Here is a 20577-nt window from a genome sequence, read left to right as displayed (position 1 = left end):
TATTTTCATAAGTGTCACTAAATAGTGATTTCCTGACATTAAGATGATGCAACTAAAACCATAAAATACGAGGTGAAAATAAACAGACTTTTAATGGCATTAGAATTATGTTGCTCATGATAGATAGACACTAAACTAATATAATAAAAATATTAGTAAGAGTTCATTCTTATCTTCCTGACACCCAGAAAAAACTGAATTACATTGATAGAGCATAAGAAATTTTTAAAAATATAAAGTAAAATATAAAATAAAATTTTTAAGTTTAGGTTTCAATGCTTATTTAAAATTATGTTGTAATATATAACAAAAAATATTACTTTTACAGGTTTGTTTCATGCAATATGCATGCAAACATTTCCATAAACTGATTTTCCCATTAAACACAGGGAATCTATACTCTATATTTAATTCACACGTAAATGTAATGTTGAAAAAGATTTGTCATTAGCTGGCCAGATTTTCATAATAATAACTAATATTTCCATAACAATATTGATCAAATTTATTCTTGTTATGTCTCCCAAAATGCACAATAAACGTGGTTTTAATCCCGGTTTCTTCTACAGGAAGTCATCTTCGGATTCAAATGCCTTTAACGTTTTCCTAAGATGTTGCTTTTATGACAAACAATTTGAAAATGATTTAGATTTAAATATTTTTGAATACAGTCATTTTTATTAAGATGTACCGTTTTTCCACTTAAAGCCGTGCCATGTGAGGTTTTATAAAATTTACTAAAATTATAACGTTCACTTATAACGTGGGAGTTAAAGCACTTTTTTTTTATTTTTGCACGTTTCCGCCCGCTGGCGGTTCAGGCGCGTTACTGCAGCCGCTCCTCCCGGAAGTTCCGTCCGTTGGAAATATAAATATTATCATGGCGTCCGTGACTTTTCGCGACTGTTTTCTTTGCGTTTCTGCTTTAATCACCTTCGTGTTCGTGTTCGTGACCGGTGCAGACTTTGTTCGCTTCGTGTCGTTTCGTGCCATCTATCATAACCTGAGCGGAGCCGCGCCTCTGTGTCGAGGTAAGAGCGCGCCTCAAGCTAACTTCGGAAGTTTAACAACAAAGAAGCTCTTCACGAATATCAATAAGTTGTTTCTGAACCCACGTGCACATAAACTAATGACTCGTTTTTTTATTTTTAAATGACTTATGTTCGCTTTTTAATAAGTCGTAAGGTTGTTTTAAGTTTTTAGTTTGTTGATAGTTTCGGTTGGTAGTTTATTTTTGAATGCAGTTTACTTATAGATTTATTTTGTAATATATCGTGCGTTTAGAGAAGTTATTAAATTGAATAAATGCCTTAACGCAGTTATACGCGCACGCATGTACGTCATGTCGTCATTAGGGAGCGTGTGCGTGCCGTGCGTACAGCCCGGCTAGCTCAGTCGGTAGAGCATGAGACTCTTAATCTCAGGGTCGTGGGTTCGAGCCCCACGTTGGGCGCAATGTTTTTAACGCGCTTGTGTTTTGTCAGACTCCGTGTCCTGGTCCGTGGCTCTGCGGGACGGGGCGGTTCTGAAGGCCGTAGCTGTGGATGGTTTCCTTCTGGTCCTCTTCAGTCTCCAGCACAGCCTGCTGGCCTGGACTCCGGTGAAACAAGTCTGTCAGAACGTGTTTGGGGTTCTAAGCAGAACCGTGTACTGCTTCTCCACCGCCGCAGCACTGCAGGTATATATGTGTGTGTGTGTGTATGTGTGTGTTTTCCTGAAAACTAGTGTGTGGCTGTATACAACAGTCAACATTTCTCACATTAGTGGGCTGCGTTAAAGGCATTTTTTTTAAATTGGCATACAGTTATACTGTTAAAAAGAAATAGAGCTATTTATCACTCAGTTTAGTACTGTACATTTAGATGTATTAATTTATTTTAATTAGCTACATTTTTAAATCTTTAATGTAGTCTTATTTATTATTTAAATAAAATATTTAGTAATTGTTTATTTTTTTAAATGAAGTATATCATGTATTTAAATATAACAGTATATTTTAATTATATATTATTTTATCTGTATTTTAAAAATACATATTTATATATATATATATATATATATATATATATATATATATATATATATATATATATATATATATAGTTACATATATTTGAATACAAATGTATAGAATATAAAAAAATATATATATATATATATTTTTTTATTATTATTATTATTATTATATTTTATTTTTTTTCTCATAACATATACTTTTAGCACTCTAAACTCAAATCAACCTTGTAAAACCCTAAGAAATATTTGTAATTAAATAACATGTAATTTAATAACACACACCATAACAGTGAAACGTGACGCTATAAAAACTACTCTAACTGTAATCTTATTCTCCTTGTAGATGTTGATGCGCTATTGGCAGCCGGTGACCAGCGCCCCCTGCCTGTGGTCGGTGCGCAGTGCACCCTGGGATATCTGGTTCCCGCTCATCTGTTTTATCCTACACTTCCTGTGCTGGGCAATAATCTGCAGCATCCTGCTGATCTTCGACTATCCCGAACTGCTGGGCATCAAACAGGTGCGTTTGCATCTGCAGTAAGCGTGCAGAACAACAAAAGCTGCAAAGCATTTACATCACAAGCATCAGAATTGCATTGCAGAGATATCAGCATCTGCAGCACGTTGTATATTTTGCACGTTCTGTTTGACGCAGGTGTATTATGAGTGTCTGGGCCTGGGCGACCCCCTGCTGCTGAAGTCGGAGCGCGCTCAGCGGCTCTACTCTCACCTCCGGCATCCCGTGTGTGTGGAGCTGCTCGCGGTGCTCTGGCTTCTCCCCACGCTCCCGCTGGACCGGCTGCTGCTGGCCGCGTTCCTGTCCGTGTACCTGATCCTCGCTCACTCGCTGGACGCCCAGGACTGCGCTTACCTCCGCCGGCAGCTCCGCAGCAAGCTGCAGCTCTTCTCCGCTCCGCTGGAGGACGGCGACGGGAGCAACACGCACAAGACGGACTGAACGTACCTAGAGATTCAGAAGGCGCAAAGCTATTTTTGGACTTCATTTTCACTCCAAAAAGTCGCTAATGCAAAAACAAAGGATGCGAATGTAGCGCGCGACTGAAGCTTTATCCGTGTTTTTATCGCTTATGAAAATTCAGAGAAACGTAGTATTGTTGCACAACTATATTATTGATATTTAACAGTACACAGATGCGCACAAACTAAATTATGTTGTTAACACTCAAAAATTCGTATCAAAAATCACTTTCCGTGCACCTTGATACCTGGAGGTGGAGGTCATACTGATTTGACTTGAAGGCAGCGTTATGTTTGGAATGAACTACTAGAATATTGCACAATATATACACCATAAACTGTTCAATTTTTCAAGTACTTTTGAACATTATTTGCATGCATCAGTAGACATTTCAAATGCAAAATATTATAATATGTTTCAATTTTAATTTTAATAGTGAGACAAAGCTTTTTTTTTTTTTAATCGAATGATCTGAACCAATTGCTTTACAAAATTATTAATTTTTTTTGTCGAAACAACCCACATAAATACAAGGAAAGATATGGCAATATGTGTGTAAAATACCTTTTATAAACCAGTTGCATGTAAACTATATATATATATATATATGCAATGATCTGATATTTGCAAAGATTTGTTGGCCACTTATCTCAGAAATTCATATTTATTGTGTATTTTTGAGCAATATGACAGTATGCCACTCAGAAATATGCCAGTATTTCAATTTTGTTTTGCCTGACTGGGGTGTTTACATTAACCTTAAACAAATTAGCGTTTACGACTAGTTTAAACCTTGCAGAGTTTCTCTCTCTCTCTCTCTATTTTCAGTTGCAGGTCAAAGGTCATGAGATTAACTGGCTCTGCTCGGCACTGACGCACACATCAGGTGGGGAAAAAAATCAGAGACTGGATGAAGTTATTTTGGTCTTTTGTTTCTGTACAATGTACAAAATACAACCGCCGTATTGCTCCCGCTGCATGTTTTTATATTTTGCAAACACTTTAGCATCGAAACACCGAGAAGTGAGCAGCTGATGGGATAAATACTGCGTTGGGTTTGTTTTTTTGTGTCATATTATTGCAAAACATGCCTTTTATTTTATGCAAATGTTTAACGCTTGAAGTGTGTTTACATGTAAAGACCTCAGAGTACGGTACAGAGTTTATTTTTATATGGCAACTTGAAATAACTTTTGTAGAAATACGGGACAAATGCACTGTTATTAGAGCTCGAAACCATTGTTAAACTTTGTTCATTGACTTGATTATGTGTCTTTTCTCTGTATCCCATTGCTAAAGAATGCCGAATAAATAAAATGCTACAACAAGTGATGTATTTATGCCTTTGATTGTGATTTGGGTTTAGAAGTTAAATTGAGTAAGATTTTATGCATGCTGCGAAATGAGAAAGCTGTATATCGTTGCAACGTTTGTGCATGCTTTTTATCTAACTTATGATAAAGAAACCAATGCGTTTGGACTGGGACTGATTGATTATCTAAGAGCTGACGTTTAATTCCCGTGCGTCCGTCACCTCGCGTAACTCCCCGGTTAACGGCCCCGGTGTCCGGGAGGGAGGGACTCCGAGGAGGAGGAGACGGAGGGCGGCAGACGGCGGTCTTAGTTAAACGTCTTTTCTTGGACAATATGGTGTGTGCGCCTGTGACTCTCTCGCTGGAGTTTAATGTAATTATGGGATTACAGTCCTGCGCCTCTAAAGCCGGTAATATTTACTACACTGCCGCTCCGCTTCACGGGACCGATATAGCCTGCAGTTCGAGGAAACACGGAAATATGAATTAACTGGAGGTCTCTTACTCGGTGCCTGTTAGAAAGAAGAGCGCTGCTTCGCTTTTGCGAGGGTCGAAGGAATTATCCGGACTGTTGATGCGTGCTTTTGGAGTTGAACGAATGAGAAGATGAACGTCGAGCGCGTGGAAACGAGGAAAACTTTATTCCGTTGAATCAGGAGTTCAGTCATCCCACACGATCTGAAGCTATAAGGTTAGTAAAACGGCTGCTTAGAACATTATGCATCGAGCATGTTCCACTTCTATGGAACGTGGTATGTTTTTATATCTAGCAAATAGTTTTCCCCCCAATAAATCACCATTCAAGAATCCATATCATATGCACGGAAAAACTGCGTGTTATATGCACGTTAAACAAAGTCAGTTTCTGCTATAGCTTAAATAAATCGTGCTATTGATACTTATTTATCATGAGATCGGGTAAAAGTGTGCAAATGTGTGCTCAAATTAATAATTAATTGACTTTAAATGTGTGCTTTTTAACGAATTTGCCATCGCAGTGACCTGAAACAAAGCCAAATGTTTATTAATGTTGCACAAAACGTGTACAGTGAACATACCTTTTCTTTCCCATTCAGATTCATTTTAAACCTAATATCATGATGTTTGCATAAAAACATTTACCCATTCGCACTTGCATAGGCATATCGATTTTAAATATACCTGTGCATCACTGTTTATTCTGACAGTAGTTTTGGACCGCCAGTTTATTAAGTGCTGTATAATATATATATATACACACAGCAGCTAATGTATGCATTGATTTGTCTTGACAGGATTCCTGGATGTCCTTGGGTAAAACTGAATTTCTGTAAAAGTTCTGATCAGTAAAACAGCTCTGTTTCATCGAGCACTCAGTGGTTATGTCTCTAACCGCATTACCGGAATGGAAGCAGCTGCTACTGGAGCGAAAGAGAAGAGAGGAGGAGGAGAGAGAGAGACGAGAGAGGGAGGAAGAGGAGCGGCTGGCCAACATGCCGGCTTGGAAACGAGGGATCATCCAGAGAAGGAGGGCGAAGCAGGATGAGGAAAGAGAGAGGGAGAAAGATATCCTGGGCATTACTGAAGACATCGCCACTGAGCAGGTGGACAGTAAATTCACACATCACCTCCAAACTGATCATACTGGGTATAAAGTGCAAAAACAGATATCCAAAGAAACCATCAGCCCCATCCAACAGAACCCCTTCATTCGTTCTGAGAACAGCTTTAAGAGAGATAAAAGAGAGAAGGAGGTGATTAGAGATGGAGAAAATGAATATAAAAAGGGAAATAATAGAGGGAGAGAAAGAAAAAGGGAAACAGACAAGGAGATTTGGAGAGGATGCGATAGAGAGATGTGGGTCGAGAAAATGGTAAATAAAAGTGAGGGAAAAGAGCGGGACAGAAGCACTGGGAGAGACAGCAGAGAGGCGGACAGTAACACATCCCGATTTTCTCCAGTCACAGGTCTCCGTACGATTCAGGCAAACAATATTATCATTATTGAGAAAGACAAAAATGCCAAGGAAAAACTGGTTAAGAGAGAAAAGGAGGTCGAGGATGAACAGAAAAGGATGAGGATGGATTTGAGGGAGTTTCTAGCTGGCGGAGGAAGCGTGACGGAAATTATGGCTTCGGAAGTATTGATCATCAAACCTCCCGTGACGGACGGGAGAAGTGAAGCGGAGATGGCAAGGATCGCAGAAAGAGGGAGCGAGCGTTTAGAGAAAGAGGGGATACGGTCCTCTATGCGAATGGCATCGAGGACGGTCATGCAAAAAGCAGAGAGAGTCCTGAACCACAAGGACAGGGGGACTCCAGAGTGTAGTGGTCGGGTCAGTCAGCTGCTTAGTAAGTTCGGCGAACACCCAAAACCTCCAACACGCTCCAAGAGCATTGAGTGCTTCAACCAAACCGGCAAGAACCGGGCCAGATACAGCACAGGAGATCTATTTGTGCAGGACGACCAGAGTTCGGAAGAAATGGAAACAAGTCCCACATTCAGGGGTGTTCCCAAACGCTCCTTTAGCTTCTCTGACCGTGTGGTATGCCAACAGGAGAACAGAGATTGTGAGGAAAAGGCCGATTTTAAGGTGGTGGAGAGGTCGTACTCTGACCGCAGGGTAAAAACGAGAGTCACCGATCAATCAGGAAGTGAACCAAAGGTCACCAGACGATGGAGTCGACCCAAATCTGATGAGGTGATGCATGAAAAGAGACAGAAAGAAAGAAGGGTTGAAAATAAGAGAAGCGACTCAATTCGTGGAGAGAGAGAGGAATGGACATCTAGTGTAGATGGAGAAGGCTTCACTGTGGCCTCTGTCAAAATCCCTGAGGGGGTCGCGTTTGCAAGACGAGTTCCTATCAAACAAGATGGAAGAGAAAGCAGCTCAGAACGAGAGATCAAGAAAGTGAGAGAGGAGAGTGAGAGAGAGATGAAGATAGATAAAGAGATATACAGAGATAAGAGGCGAGAGGAGAGAGAGACTACGGTTAGACAGAGGCCTGTAGAATTCAAAGCCGAGGCCAAAGCAGAATCCGAAAAGAGATGGAATCTGGATGAGGTTACGGTCGCAGTTTCAAAACAACCCCATGGCATATATATTCCACCGTCTGATGACAGTACTGTAGACCTCCCTGGAGAAATTCAGTGCCAATGTGTCGAAACTCCCTCTGTGGGCTCTTGCCTGACCACAGCCTATGCTGGACAAGCGGTCCTTACCCAACACACAGAAGACCTAGTCTGTAAAATAGCAAAAGTCCAGTCGGACAGAGAACTCAGGAGGGCAGGTTATGTGTTTTCACATGGAGACATGGCTAACCAGGATCAAAAAGAGCATGAACAGTATCAAAGCTTTCCAAAACAATCCATTGAGGAAGTACATATTACCTCAGAACCCCCACAACAAAGTGCTACCAAACTGTTTTCAGAGGGAGTCACCATCCCCAGGACGGTATTTTATGGAGTCGATATATCAGCAGAAAGAAGGAGGGCGAGTCTCCCTGCTGGGGATAAACAAGATGGAGGACAAGTGGAGAGGAGAGGGAGCTGGAAGACTGGGCGACCTTTGACCCGAGTGGAGTCTCTGAAAGAAAGAATTCGCCAGCAAGAAAAGGAAAGACGGGATGATGACAAAGAAGAGGGCAACAGAGAAGCAGGAGGAACTGTGAGAGAACAGGAAGAAACCACATTACAGACTCTCAGACTGTTTGACGTCACACAGGACGTTAACATGGCAAAGTCAAGCCCTCAACTTCCTGTTCCTGTTTCTCTGTCGCTCTTGCAGTCAGCTTCGACAGAAAGAGAAGTTGGGGAGATCTCCAGAGACATATCAGAGAGCGATATCTGTCCGAGGGAAGCAGAGAGAGATGTAGAGGAGTGTGGGACGTGTATCGCTTGGAGAACACCGGACGTTGACGAAAGAGAAGAGTTGTTAGAGGAAGAGTACCTTCCTCCCTCTCTTTCTCCCTCCCCACCACTTTCAGACTCGTTGGACACCATGAGCCGGATCTATAACCTCAAGACGGTGGGGTCTAGGACTGCAGTGTGTATCAGTGAAAGGAAAGCTGATATACCATCACACAGCGGCCCTCAGGGCAAATACAACCCCATCAGACAAGCACCGTCACCGGACATCCTGCCAGAAACTGCCAAGCTGTGGAATCATGGGAGAGACGGTGCCAAAACCGAGACGATGGAGTCGACAGGTGCTCAGATGGTACAGAGGCAGGTGGAACGACTACAGCTGAGAGAACAGGAAACAGGATGTGGTTCCCACAACGACAAGAAGACACAGTCTGCCATGGAGAGTTGTCCGCTTGTAGAACCAGAAATTAAGGTAGCTGAGGGCCAGAGGAAACCAGACATACTAAGAGAGACGCAGAAATCCCAAACACCTTCAAGTCCCAGATTTCCACAAGCCCAACAGAAAGCCCAAAGACAACCTCTTACACCCCAGCAGGTCAGGTCATTTACAATCAATGCCCGGAATGCAGAATCAACAGAAAACTTTCAGAAACCTCCAGAGCAAAGCTCTCCATCGTCATCCTCTCCCTGCACCGCATCCCCCTCTTCATCTCCATCTCCGCCTCTCTTTTCCATTAGGAGTGCCTCAAGTGGACCAGGTAAGAGAGGAACGACCATCACAATCACCCCTAGAAGACCTGCAGGGGTAGACTTGTCTGGTGGCATCCCAACAGGGACCCCTACGGCACCCAAAGCGACCCCCCAGAGCCAAATAACTATCCCTGCTCCCAGCAGCACCAAGGAGGCAGGGAAGAAGCGGTACCCTACAGCAGAAGAGATAGAGGTGATCGGAGGTTACCAGAACCTTGAACGGTCATGCTTGGTGAAAAGCAGAGGGACACAGAAAACGGTGAGTGGGTTTTTTTCTATTTTTGGATTATCTATTTGATGAGCTGCTGTGCTAATAGTGTTAGGGCAATACAAAACTTGTGACATGATGCAACAGACAAGCTTTCAGCTAACATGCATTGTTTAGAAATTTTCTTTTATTTTAGAGAAGAGACAATTGCATTTGAGAAGATTCCCAAGAGCGAATCAAAGTGTGATCTCTCAATAGTCAGGCCAAAATATCTCTGTCGTCTTTGATTGTGGCCAAAGCAGTTGCTGGGTGTTAAGCCTGGATTAGGCTTATCTCTCACGCCATCACAGTGCACAGGTGAAGATACTCCATGTGTGAGTTAACACATTTAAACACAGCATGAAAAAAGCAAAATCGGAAAACTACTTTGAGAAACACCTGATTCAATCTGCATTGTTCAGACATAGTAAAAAAAAAACAAGTAATAAAAATTCAGTTACTCCTACCTGTGATCACATCAACAAAAAAAGACTATTACACTAAAAGGCTGGCTTCAGAGTAGAATGCGAGTCTATGAATAGATTGAGGTTAATCTATGGCAGTCTCTCCTTCTTCAGTACCTTTCACCCTGACACTGTCTGACCTCGATGTTTGTTAGTCTAAGATGACCCAGGGCAGAGCATTATGTAGATTTAATTCTACAGATAAATGAGTGTCAGGATGTTTACAGAACGCTATAAACTCGACCATAAGCATAAAGAAACATGTTATTCTATTGTTTTGATGCAAAACAAACCTAAAGCATGACCAATGCAGTCTAATTCTTACGAAAGACAAACTCTGGAGCTATCAGTTTAACAAATACTTCAAAGAATTGACCACAGGGTTTGCTTAATGGACATTTGACTCACTGTACATCATCTTTACTTTCAGTCAAGTTTTTATTCTTAGCTTACACTATAGGGGGAATTGCAGTGCACAGAGAACACTGATATGACCACAAGTCATTTATGATGGCATCTGATTGCGGTATTTGTCAGCGAGGCTGATATAGCACTGAATGCATGGCTTCCTCTCAATATCTTTGTAGTTCCTACTTAGAGCTGCAAAAATACTAACACACACAATGCTGGAGGCTTTCGCTTCTGGAAACCTCCGTATCTCATGTATCAGCAACTACACAGACAGAGAGATCGTCCCGCTCCTGTCTTCTGATATGAGGTTTAATGGCACGGCTTGTTCTCATCAAACACAGCTTATTGTAGTAAGTGGGACACAGCAAACACAAAGGAACGCAACGGAGCAGAAAGAGGGAACGAGAGAATTTGGCAGCATTCTCCCAGGGACAGAAGAATGACCTTTTAATTTAGCTGGGTTTTCACAGCGAGTTAATAGAGCAGTATGTTTGCATTGTGGTGATCGGTGTAACCACATACACTAACTTCTGCCAGGAACCGGAGTCAGATGTACATGAAGAGAAGGCAACAATGAAATCGGACTCTTGAGACAAAAGACCACAATCGTCTATGATAGCGGAGAAGGCATTGGCTGCTTGTTATAGATTATAATACAAAAAACTCACTACGTTAGCATACATGTAGAAAAACAAAGTTAATAAGCTTAACAGTTGAGTTATTTAAATTTATGCAAGAGTTTATGGATTTCAGTTCAATCAAATTAAAAGCACTTGACACGACCGACCAACATCAGAGAATAGTTGAACAAAAACAATACAGCAGACCAAAGCATGAAAAGCTTGCGCACGTCGATGAAGGCGATTTGCATAATACGTGTATTATTTTACAAGCTACGCGTGTTTTGTATAGCTGCAATATTTTGGGGGTTTTAAAGCAGTCTTGTGACCGTTCTTTGGCTGCTTCCTCCTCCGGGCCGTGTCACTTCCTGCAGAACAGACAGAAGAGACTGCATAAAACCAAGAGCAACCTAGGGTTATCGTTTATATAAAGATTTCAGTTCATACTGTTCGACCGACAGCATCACGTGCGTGCATGCGTTACATTTAACACTGTGTGTGTGTGTGAGTGTGTGTGTGTGATTGTGTGTGTGTGTGTGTGTGTGTGTGTGATTGTGTGTGTGTGTGTGTGTGTGTGAAAGTGGGTTTGCTCCACTCTGACCACAGCTAACCTTAGAGCTCGCACTCGCTGACTGTGTTTGGTGTTCTGTGGCTGATTCGGTCCGTTGTTCAGACCGACTTTTTTGAGGATCAGTATTCCACGCAGAGCTCTGACCGTGTGCTAAACATTCAGCTCGATCTAGAAGATCTCCTGTGCCTGCATACAGAAAATCCCGCACGTCGTATAACAGAAACAGTAAGAGTGTGTCCCCTGAAGAACGATTGACGTCAGTCTCTTAATCTGTCAGAGGGGGGTGACTCTATACTTTCCTCATTTGAACCTTAAGCCATTATAGCGCTGCTTCACTCTCTGTATTATGCCCACGGTGTTATTTCTGTTTTATCTTGCAGTATGTTTGAAACTTCACTGATTTCTGTGATCTATCAGCATTATTATAACTCGCGGTCATTTACAGGGAAACCAGTTCCATTTTACTCAGATCTCCTACCAAGCAAAAATATGCAATATGCTGACGCGATATTAAATAGAGTTTCTGATGCTTATAATGTAAATCAGTGAGATTTTTATAACATATTGACATGAAATGATCTAAACGTATAATGCAATGCAATCCATTTAAGGAAAAGCCGAGTGTTCTTCTGGAAATATGACTGCAGTCGTTCTGACATCTACTTAATAAAAACCGGTCAAGAAGCAGCAGCCGAAGCTGGACGTGTGTACAATTATACCTCTTACGTATTAAAGTAAAGGTTATAAAAGGCACGTAGTAGATTGTGTGCAAAAGCTTTGACAGCAAAGTTCTGATCGTGCACCGTATCAAATAAGACACAGTACCTTTATAGGGTTAATGGCAGGTGATTTCAAGGCGACCCTGGACTCAAGTGCACTTCACTCAACACGAGTTAAGGGTTAATACAATAACCGTATTCATAATTGCTGTGCAAATCACATTTTCAGTATAAGACGCTTTGGATATACACATATGTATATAGCGCTGTATCATTGCTCATTTTTCTGACCTCATTGGCTGGTATTTCTTCTTGTTTTAAGCTTAAACTCTCTTAATTATTATCAGAAGACTTATTCTCTATTGTACATCTCAAGTAATTGTATCTTGACTTGAGGAAGTTTTGAGATTTGTCCTGAAAAGATGACAGATGTAAGATATAATCTTTTTTACAATGCCTGCAACATTTAATGTCATGACCTTATGAATTGAAGATTTTCCGCTTTGATCTGAGATATTTTTAGGGCAGTGGTTTAATCTTTTAACTTGAGGTCTGTCCTGCTCCACCATTTAGACAACTTCATACCAGACAGAGACTTCTAATTTCACAGTCATTTAATTACAGTCACTTCTGATGTAATTGCATTAAAAACTAAAGACTAGGCAAACAGTTTAATACCAAATTAGTGCTGGTTTATCACATCCAAAATACAAGTTTTCGTTGACATTATATATGTATGTGCACTGTGTATATTATATATATATATAAATACACACACAGTAAATATTTATACATTTATATATTCACATATGTTTCATATTTAATATATAAACTTAAATACATACATTTGTATTTATATGTACATTTGACAGCACTTAATTGTAATGCATGTTTTAATGTAACTGTCTGTCTCTTTTATATATATATATATATGTATATATATATATATATTTATTTTTTTATTTTTATTTTTATTATTATTTGCATTTTTGTTTTGTATTTAATGTATGCTTAAAAAGGTGCAGGTTAAAATAAACTTGTTTAGTTTAATTATTCAGTAAAAACAAAAAACAAAACATATTTTCTTGTCAAACATACTCCCATAATTTTTGTTTAATTTACAACTTTGTAAAAATCTGCATTTGCACATTAATGTAATAAAATCCCTCACCCTCGTGCTGTTCCAAACCTGTAAGAATCTGGAAAACGAAAGCTAATGGGAAAAAAAGCAGCAACAAAGACAAAACAGCCTTTTCGAGGAGCTACATGTTCTGAAAGCATAAGGTTGTGGACATCATGTCTGAGCGTCTTCTGTCCCGTTCTCTGGGTTAGGTGAAGGTGTGTTTCGATGACGCTCAGCTGGAGAGAGTGTGTGAGTATCCTTCAGAAGACAGCGCTCTGGCATCCCTCCCTTTCTCTCTTCCCCCGGGGCCCGAGGACAGCGGGAGGGACGAGCAGGAGGAAGACGAGGAGGAGGAGAGCGTGCCGTTCGTGTCCCGCAGCGGCGGGAACGAGAGCGCAGGAAGGGTTCGACTCCTAAAAGTGGGTGAGTGCCTTCAGATTACCTCCTCAGTATATATATATATACATACATTGTGGATAAACTCTACGGGTAGGTCTGTGACAAATGAATCAACCGCAAATATATAATTCTGTGACAATTACAAGAAAAATGGAAGAAAACCAGGGCCTTCTGAGAGTAGCTTCTTCATCAGATTTGGAGAAACGTGTCTCTGCAGCAGTGAATGGGTGCCGTCAGGATGATGGACAAGCACCCTGGAAAAGACAAAAAAAAACATAATAATGCTTCCTCCAGTGTACTTTTTAGCAGATTTTAGGCGATTTCCTTTAAAATAGCAGGTGTATTACGTGCTTTTATGATATTTATATCAAATAAAATTGTACATCACTACTTTAGGGTTGTTAAAAAAATCAGAATTGAAGAACCGACTGCCTTTTTAATTGAAAGAATCAGAGTTGAATTGGCCTCAACAAAGCTGAACTAGAACAACAAGTGAAATCCAGCACTCTTATCTGAATCAGACACAGTCCTGCTTCGGTCAACACTGTCACAAAACTGATAAATGTTTTTTATTGTCGTTTAAAATATGATTTTTCTCTGTCTTTCCCGCCAGATGAATCCTGTAAGCGACTTTCCAAATGACAAACCACGGCATCCCTTAGATTTTCAATTCTTTACATTTGCAGGTAGCGCAAGTAATGAAGAGCTTTTTTTTTTTGTTTATAAAAATTGATTAAATATTTTTTTATTATTATTATTATTTAGTTTTGCTTGTCCAAAACAGGAATCAAAACTCTTTAAAAGCACAATATTTTTTTTTTTGGAGATTGTTTTAATTACATTATTTTAAAAGCATTTCTGCTTTATGTTCAGAGATGAAAAATAAATATATATATATTTTAACGCTGCGCGGGACAAGCCATAAGTGCTGCTCTGATTCACAGAAAGATGTCCTCAGGTCTGATAAGATGGTTTGCACAATTTAAGTTTTACAACAATGATTAAAAAAAAAATCTACATGTTCTGAATGCTTTGTTCGTTTTAAAACGCTTATGTTAAGAAATAACTGGAATAGACAGCGTTTGAGGATTCGTTTTAACTCATAAATGAGAAATAAAACCTCTTCGTCTGAGTGTCACGTGTTTAGAGTTCACTCTCTTTTGTGAATGTATGATTATGATGTAATAATAAAGAATAGATTAAATATTTTCATGCAACAGTGATGATATACTTGTATAGGAAATAGGTAGGTTTTAATAATGTGATTGTAAAATAGGGTTCTGACGTAGCATATGGAGTATGAGTGAGCCAGAGAGGATTTTATTGGATATGCAATGGGCCACGCTTGGATTTTTTGCAATGCGATCACTTAAAAATCCAACTTTTGTATATTGTTTGTACTTGACTACCGGTTTGTCTATTTTAACTTTAAAACAAAATAAAAAAAGCATGTTAATAAACATTGCAGACAAACTCATTGTGTGTATTTTGTAGGTGTGTGGGTTTAAGCTCTGTGTTACAGCGCCACCTGCTGGTCCTTTAAAGGAACGACTGTTTCTGGACATCAAACCATCTGAAACATGAACGGTCCCTGTGGACAGACTAATACATCCATTTAACCCAATTTAATGTCAAAATCGATGACAGATTGTGTCCTGCTCACATCATTAGGACCAAGCTTTCAGGCGATTTTTCTTTTCTCTCATTTAAATTTCACACTTAATATGTATGTCCTAGCAGCGATTTATTTGCGTATTTAAATGTGCAGCTAAAATGTCACCTATGTTTTATTTTGTCACCTAATATTTTTATGTTCACGTGTGATACAATTTGTATACAATGCTAGCTTGCTAGCTTGCTAATGTCGAGTCCTTTCCAAGATCATCTATAATCTAGTCTCGCTTTCTTCAGTCCACACAGCATAGTAAGCACGCTCTGTCGTTTAAAAAAAACCGCGTTAATTAGTCGTTGTTTAGCCGTTTTCAAATTACACCTGCGATGCGGCTCAGCCAATCACCGCAGACGTGTGGTCACGTGAGGACATCTAAATCGAGCTTCGTAATTTATTCAGGATAACAGATAAAATAGCATATATGCTAGCAGATAGACGTGACGATAGCGCTACTTTGATATTAATTAAATCCTCTGCTTTTACTTCCATAAAGTTCCCGCCGATTCATTTTGAACTCTCGACGAGCGGGAAAAAACGTTAACGGCTCCTCTCGCTCTCCTCAGCGCGGCCACGTCTCCAGACGAGTAAGAAGCGGACAATAACCGTATGTCGTGATCTAAGTATGTTTTATATTACCCTACTTACTAAAATGTCATATTTTTACCATGTTTTCGTCGTGGTACTACGGCGTTCTTTGAAAAAAAGTACCATAACCGATCAGTGCTATATAGACGTGTACCCATGACCGTAATAGAGCTTCATTAGGACTCTACTGATGAGGGCGATGTGCTCGCGTTTTCTAGTTTGTGAGGAATTAGCTGATCTAAACCAATTACCCATAAAGACCACAAGAGAGCAGCAAAGGACTGAAAACTGACAAAAAGATTTAGACCGCTTCCATGACTCGGACCTGTCACGTGATCTATCAAAACCCAGTTTCTTACTTGCACGTCAATCAACATCCGTTCTTTAGAGCGAGTGTGAAGACACCAGCTCAAGATGGACCGGCTCTGGGACCTTCAGCAGCAGAAGAAATACTCTGCGCTCGTTAGGAGCTCCTGTGATTAAAAAGAGCGTGAATATATGCTCAGACAGTGATTCAATTAGGACTCTTCTCTAAATGATGCATGCTAGTATGAGAAGTTTAATCAAACCAGACGTGATTATTTGGGTTATCCTTGGCATTTGTGTCTTCAGAATCGGCGGATTTACTTAAAAATAATTATGAACCGTTATAATTGCATGCAAGGCAATTGTAAGTAGTACACCGTAGTAAAATTCTGACCAACACAGCATAGCATGTTTTACTTTCATTGTACCAGGAATTGGGATATATTTTAAATGAATGCGTAATGATTTGGATACTATTATGATTCATTTCTGAAAATCTCTATTAATTGCATTGGAATTTAATTCTCGAAGCATGTCTCAACGTGTCCTCAGTCTGATTTAATATTAGTTTAGCAGGAGCTTGATTTATATTTCAGTGCATTTGTAAATATTGCACGTTATTTGTTTGTTGTTGTTGTTTTTTTGGCTTTCCTCTCGTCAATCGGGGCCTTTCTGAGCATATGCTGTGTATTTTTCCACGTAACGCGATTTGTGCTTTTTATCGTCGGTTTGGTTCGAAACATCTGCTCGGAGCAAAAACACGAGTTATTAACAAAGAAGTCTTCAGGAAGCCCATCCAGTCACCAACAGATTGCTTTAATCTCAGTCTCCTCCCTGATGATCTGATGGCTTCCTGTCTTGTCTTTCGATGGATTGGTGTTTGTTTGATTAAGTTTGTGTCTAACAGCTTCACCCAGAAACTTGCTCTTATCCAGACAGACATAAGTCTGTCTAAAAATGACAGCACATCTCTCTGTTCTAGCGGTGGCGTGCGCTGTAAGATGTCAGATGTGGCTTTCTCACCGTGCAGGGGGTTCGGTCTTGAAATAGTTCTTTTCCCAAAAGGCAAGTCACACCACACAACACGGATAGCACAGACGCTCTCACCAGTTAATTACACCTCGATTGTAGTTCTGTTCAGATCCTTTAACGCACGCCGAGTACCAGAGGTGTGTGTACGGGTTTGTCAGATCCAGACTTCGCATTTCTTTACCTGAGCGCACCTTTCATGCACAGATGTGATGCTTCTAATGGAGCATAAAAGGGAACAAATTTCCATAACTTATCCTTTGCTTTGATTTCCATCTTTCTATTAATAGTTTACAAAAAAATCTTTAGAAAGTGTCTGTGTTTTGGACTAGCTTTCACTGTTCTCCTAAACGCATGCACTTCGATATTGTCCTAAATGTATTAATATTGATATTCTCTTAAACGCATGCACTTCATATTCTTCTACATGCGCAAATTTCCGTGTTCTTCTGAATGCATGCATTTCGTTCGGCGCCAAGCTTGTGGAATAACACATTTCATTGTCAACAAGGACCGCTATTGTTGCGTTGCACTGAAAAACATCGTTTTTGGCTATTATTTATGTGTCATACAGAGCTGCTGTCAGAAATTTGTCTGGATGCGAGTTGCTAGTCACCACAATGATGCAACGGAGTCTAAAACGCTTCACTGCCAGAGGCTTCAGACATTCACGTGTCGAACCGTTCGAAACACCAAAAAAGACCGAGCCTTAAAGGAATAACGGGCATCATAGTTATTGATTTCTTCTGCAACAGGACATTGGTCTTTGTCATACGGTGAAATAGGACGGTGGTAATCAGGTATGATAAAGTCAGTGCTTTCCCTTTCTTTTCTGAAGAGCTTTGTAGGCCTTTAATATTTTGCGCAGTCACTGAATGGAGTGCAACAGCTCCTTTTGTGTTTCTGTGAAGACGGTGGATCTTGGAGGACAGTTTGGAACAACAAGAGGATGGCAAAGCGGCGATTCAACCCTTTAAGCAGCATTTATCCTGGGAGTGTTTGCTAGTTTTGAGTTTGGATGAGTTTTATCAAGCTCTGTGTTTTTATCAGTCTGAAGGATTTGTGGTCTGGTGTGGTTTAGCGTTGTGGTCAGAGCTCGAGCCGCTATCTGGTGGGTTGCTGGTTTGATTCCTCCGAGGACTGACCTATAAGTTATCTCCATTGTGTCTGTTATCAAGACACTTAACCCCAGGTTTCTCCATGGAGACTGACCCCATCATAAATTAATGTCGCTGCTCTATGGCATATCAAGTCACAAACACTGGTTCTGGTGTGGAAACATCATTTACATCAAGTTCCTTTCAAGATCCACACATTTGGAATGGTACATTGTATTTTTGTAATTACTTGAATGCTTTTTTATGGTCGACCTGCGCACAGGTTTAGTCCCTCTAGTCCGGAGTAAGCTGAGGTTAAGTGCCTCGCGCGGAGACACAGCGGCGGTGGTCCTAGTGGAGACCGAACCAGCAAGCCTTTAGCTTTTATCCAGCACATCACACCTCCAACACTCATGAGATTAAGCTCTCCTGAGATAGATGAACTCCACAGATCACTATGAACCGATGCTTCCTCTGTTTCTCCGGTGGGTCTGTCATAACTGGGGCCAACGGGGTCAACAGTTCAGCTCCAGAGGAGCCGCCATCTGCTCCAAGAGGCGTTTGATCACACTGTTGGCATGATGCTTTATATATATTTTAGCATATTAAAAATGCCTCTCGGTTACACTAGCATTCAAAAGTTTATTTATTCATTAAAGATGCATTCATTCTTATCAAAAGCGCCAGTGAAGACATTTATAATGTGGCTAATTATTTCTATGACCAAATTAATGCAGTTTTTTTCATCTGTGAATCCTGTAAAAAAAAAAATCAATGTATCACAGTTTCCGCAAAAACTTTGGCCATGTTTTAAACATGATAATAATCAGAAATATTTCTCTCACAGTAAATCAGTATATTATTATGATTTCTGAAGAATCGTGTGACGCTGAAAATTTAGTTGTGCTTCACAGAAATTATAATACATTTACATACAAAAGCTATTTGAAATGTTAATATTTTACAATTGTAATTTTTTTTGCTTACTTTTGATGAAATAAATGCATCCCTGGTGAGCAGAAGAGACTAATACAATTAAATACATTCAAAAATCTCACTGAGCCCAGTCCTTTAAACGGTATATATGTATTATTTAATATAAAGATATAACCGATGACTAAAACAACGATTTATTCATATTATTTGTGGTGCTTTGAAATGCTTGCTTCTGATTGGTCGATGTTATTATTCCCTGCATAGCTGTGTTTTTCAATATGAAATAGTTTACGCTGCAATCTTTAATTGACATTCATTTATTTGAGAAGTAGCAGAAAATGCAGAACAGGTTGTAGTAATATATCATCATCATTTCAGCGTTAAAGCAATGAAAGCCAATGAACAAATGTGTGTGTGTGGAGCGGGTGATTCAGGATGGAGGTTATCAAGTGTGTTTCATTTGTTCCCCGGGGTGATGGAGAGATAGCATCCCTCTTTCCCTGGGGCTCTGGAGGGATGGAGGGATGTTGTTTTTCTTTTTTTCCAGCGGTTTGGACCCTACAGGGACATCCTAAATCTGTCGGACGCTCCTCAAAGTGCCAGTGCATTGATTTCAGCCACCGCGACTTTCCAGCCCGCCGGCTACGGACAACACGCTCCCTGTACACACACACACACACACACACTTCACTGGAACTTGTTTGCGGTCGTGTTGGAAGCTTTAGTGCTCCGTGTGTCTCTGGGGAGAGCCACAGGGGGCGCTGGTCCCGACCCACCATCCTGACCCAGAACTGATGAAGTAGTGGACCGTTAGCACGCCGGTTACTGTACAGTGAACAGTGGACCTGTGTGAATCTGTGCCCATTATGCATCAAAGAAGCCATATGCTGTTTTGGTGTCACATGACCTCCAAATGAGCTTTTTTTAATTCAGCAAATTAGATCATGCCAGAAGCTTGCATTGCTTATCCAGATTACAGTACAATGCTTTCAGACTTTTTTTTTTAATGAAACCTGTCCCTTTTTTTTTGCAACCAAAACTTTAAAGATTCAAAAAGAACCCATTTGAATGAGTGCATTTCATTGAAGCCCTGTGAAGAAATACTGTTGCTTTATTTAAAGAACAGGTCATATTTGGTGCACTGTGTCGTAACTTTAAAATAACACACTTCTGAATTAAATCTGTCCATCGTATAAAGTGTTCATATTTCTTTCGCAAGACTTGACCAGTTGAATGCTCGATTGCATATGAACTCATTACTTTAGGATCTTTGGGTTATCTGGACTAACTGTCTGGTCTCATCGAAAATATCTTAATTTGTGTTTTAAATCAATGAGAAGAGGGTGAATAAAGGTCAAATAGAATGATTCAATAATGATTCGATATAATAAAAATATCATACTGGTAATAAAAGGTTGTATAGGGTGCATTGCATTGTGGGATAGAGTAGTGTAGTGCTCTCTGGTCGTATATTGTGTGTTTTTCGTTTGCAT

The 20577-nt window shown here is 40.1% G+C and overlaps 2 protein-coding genes and 1 non-coding gene across 3 annotated transcripts; all 3 read left to right on the top strand.

Annotated features, from left to right (window-relative positions):
* The first annotated feature begins 841 nt into the window (after window positions 1-841).
* Window positions 842-4327, top strand: nrm (nurim). The gene is made up of 4 exons (XM_043232908.1): window positions 842-1031; window positions 1485-1678; window positions 2360-2536; window positions 2672-4327. Exons 1-4 carry the CDS (start codon window positions 881-883, stop codon window positions 2972-2974), a joined length of 825 nt encoding a protein of 274 aa, XP_043088843.1. The 5' UTR covers window positions 842-880; the 3' UTR covers window positions 2975-4327.
* trnak-cuu lies at window positions 1381-1453 on the top strand. Its single transcript has one exon. It is a non-coding gene; the product is annotated as a tRNA-Lys (tRNA).
* Window positions 4328-4665: 338 nt separating the features above from the next.
* ppp1r18 (protein phosphatase 1, regulatory subunit 18) lies at window positions 4666-14257 on the top strand. Its single transcript, XM_043233125.1, has 4 exons — window positions 4666-4999; window positions 5583-9164; window positions 13270-13483; window positions 14073-14257. The coding sequence occupies exons 2-4, from the start codon at window positions 5670-5672 to the stop codon at window positions 14099-14101; spliced, it is 3738 nt and encodes a 1245-aa protein (XP_043089060.1). The 5' UTR covers window positions 4666-4999; window positions 5583-5669; the 3' UTR covers window positions 14102-14257.
* The last annotated feature ends 6320 nt before the right edge of the window (window positions 14258-20577 follow it).

This window comes from Puntigrus tetrazona, unplaced genomic scaffold (assembly GCF_018831695.1).
Source record: "Puntigrus tetrazona isolate hp1 unplaced genomic scaffold, ASM1883169v1 S000000746, whole genome shotgun sequence".
NCBI lineage: Eukaryota > Metazoa > Chordata > Actinopteri > Cypriniformes > Cyprinidae > Puntigrus > Puntigrus tetrazona.
This window is presented reverse-complemented; position numbering and strand designations above follow the sequence as displayed.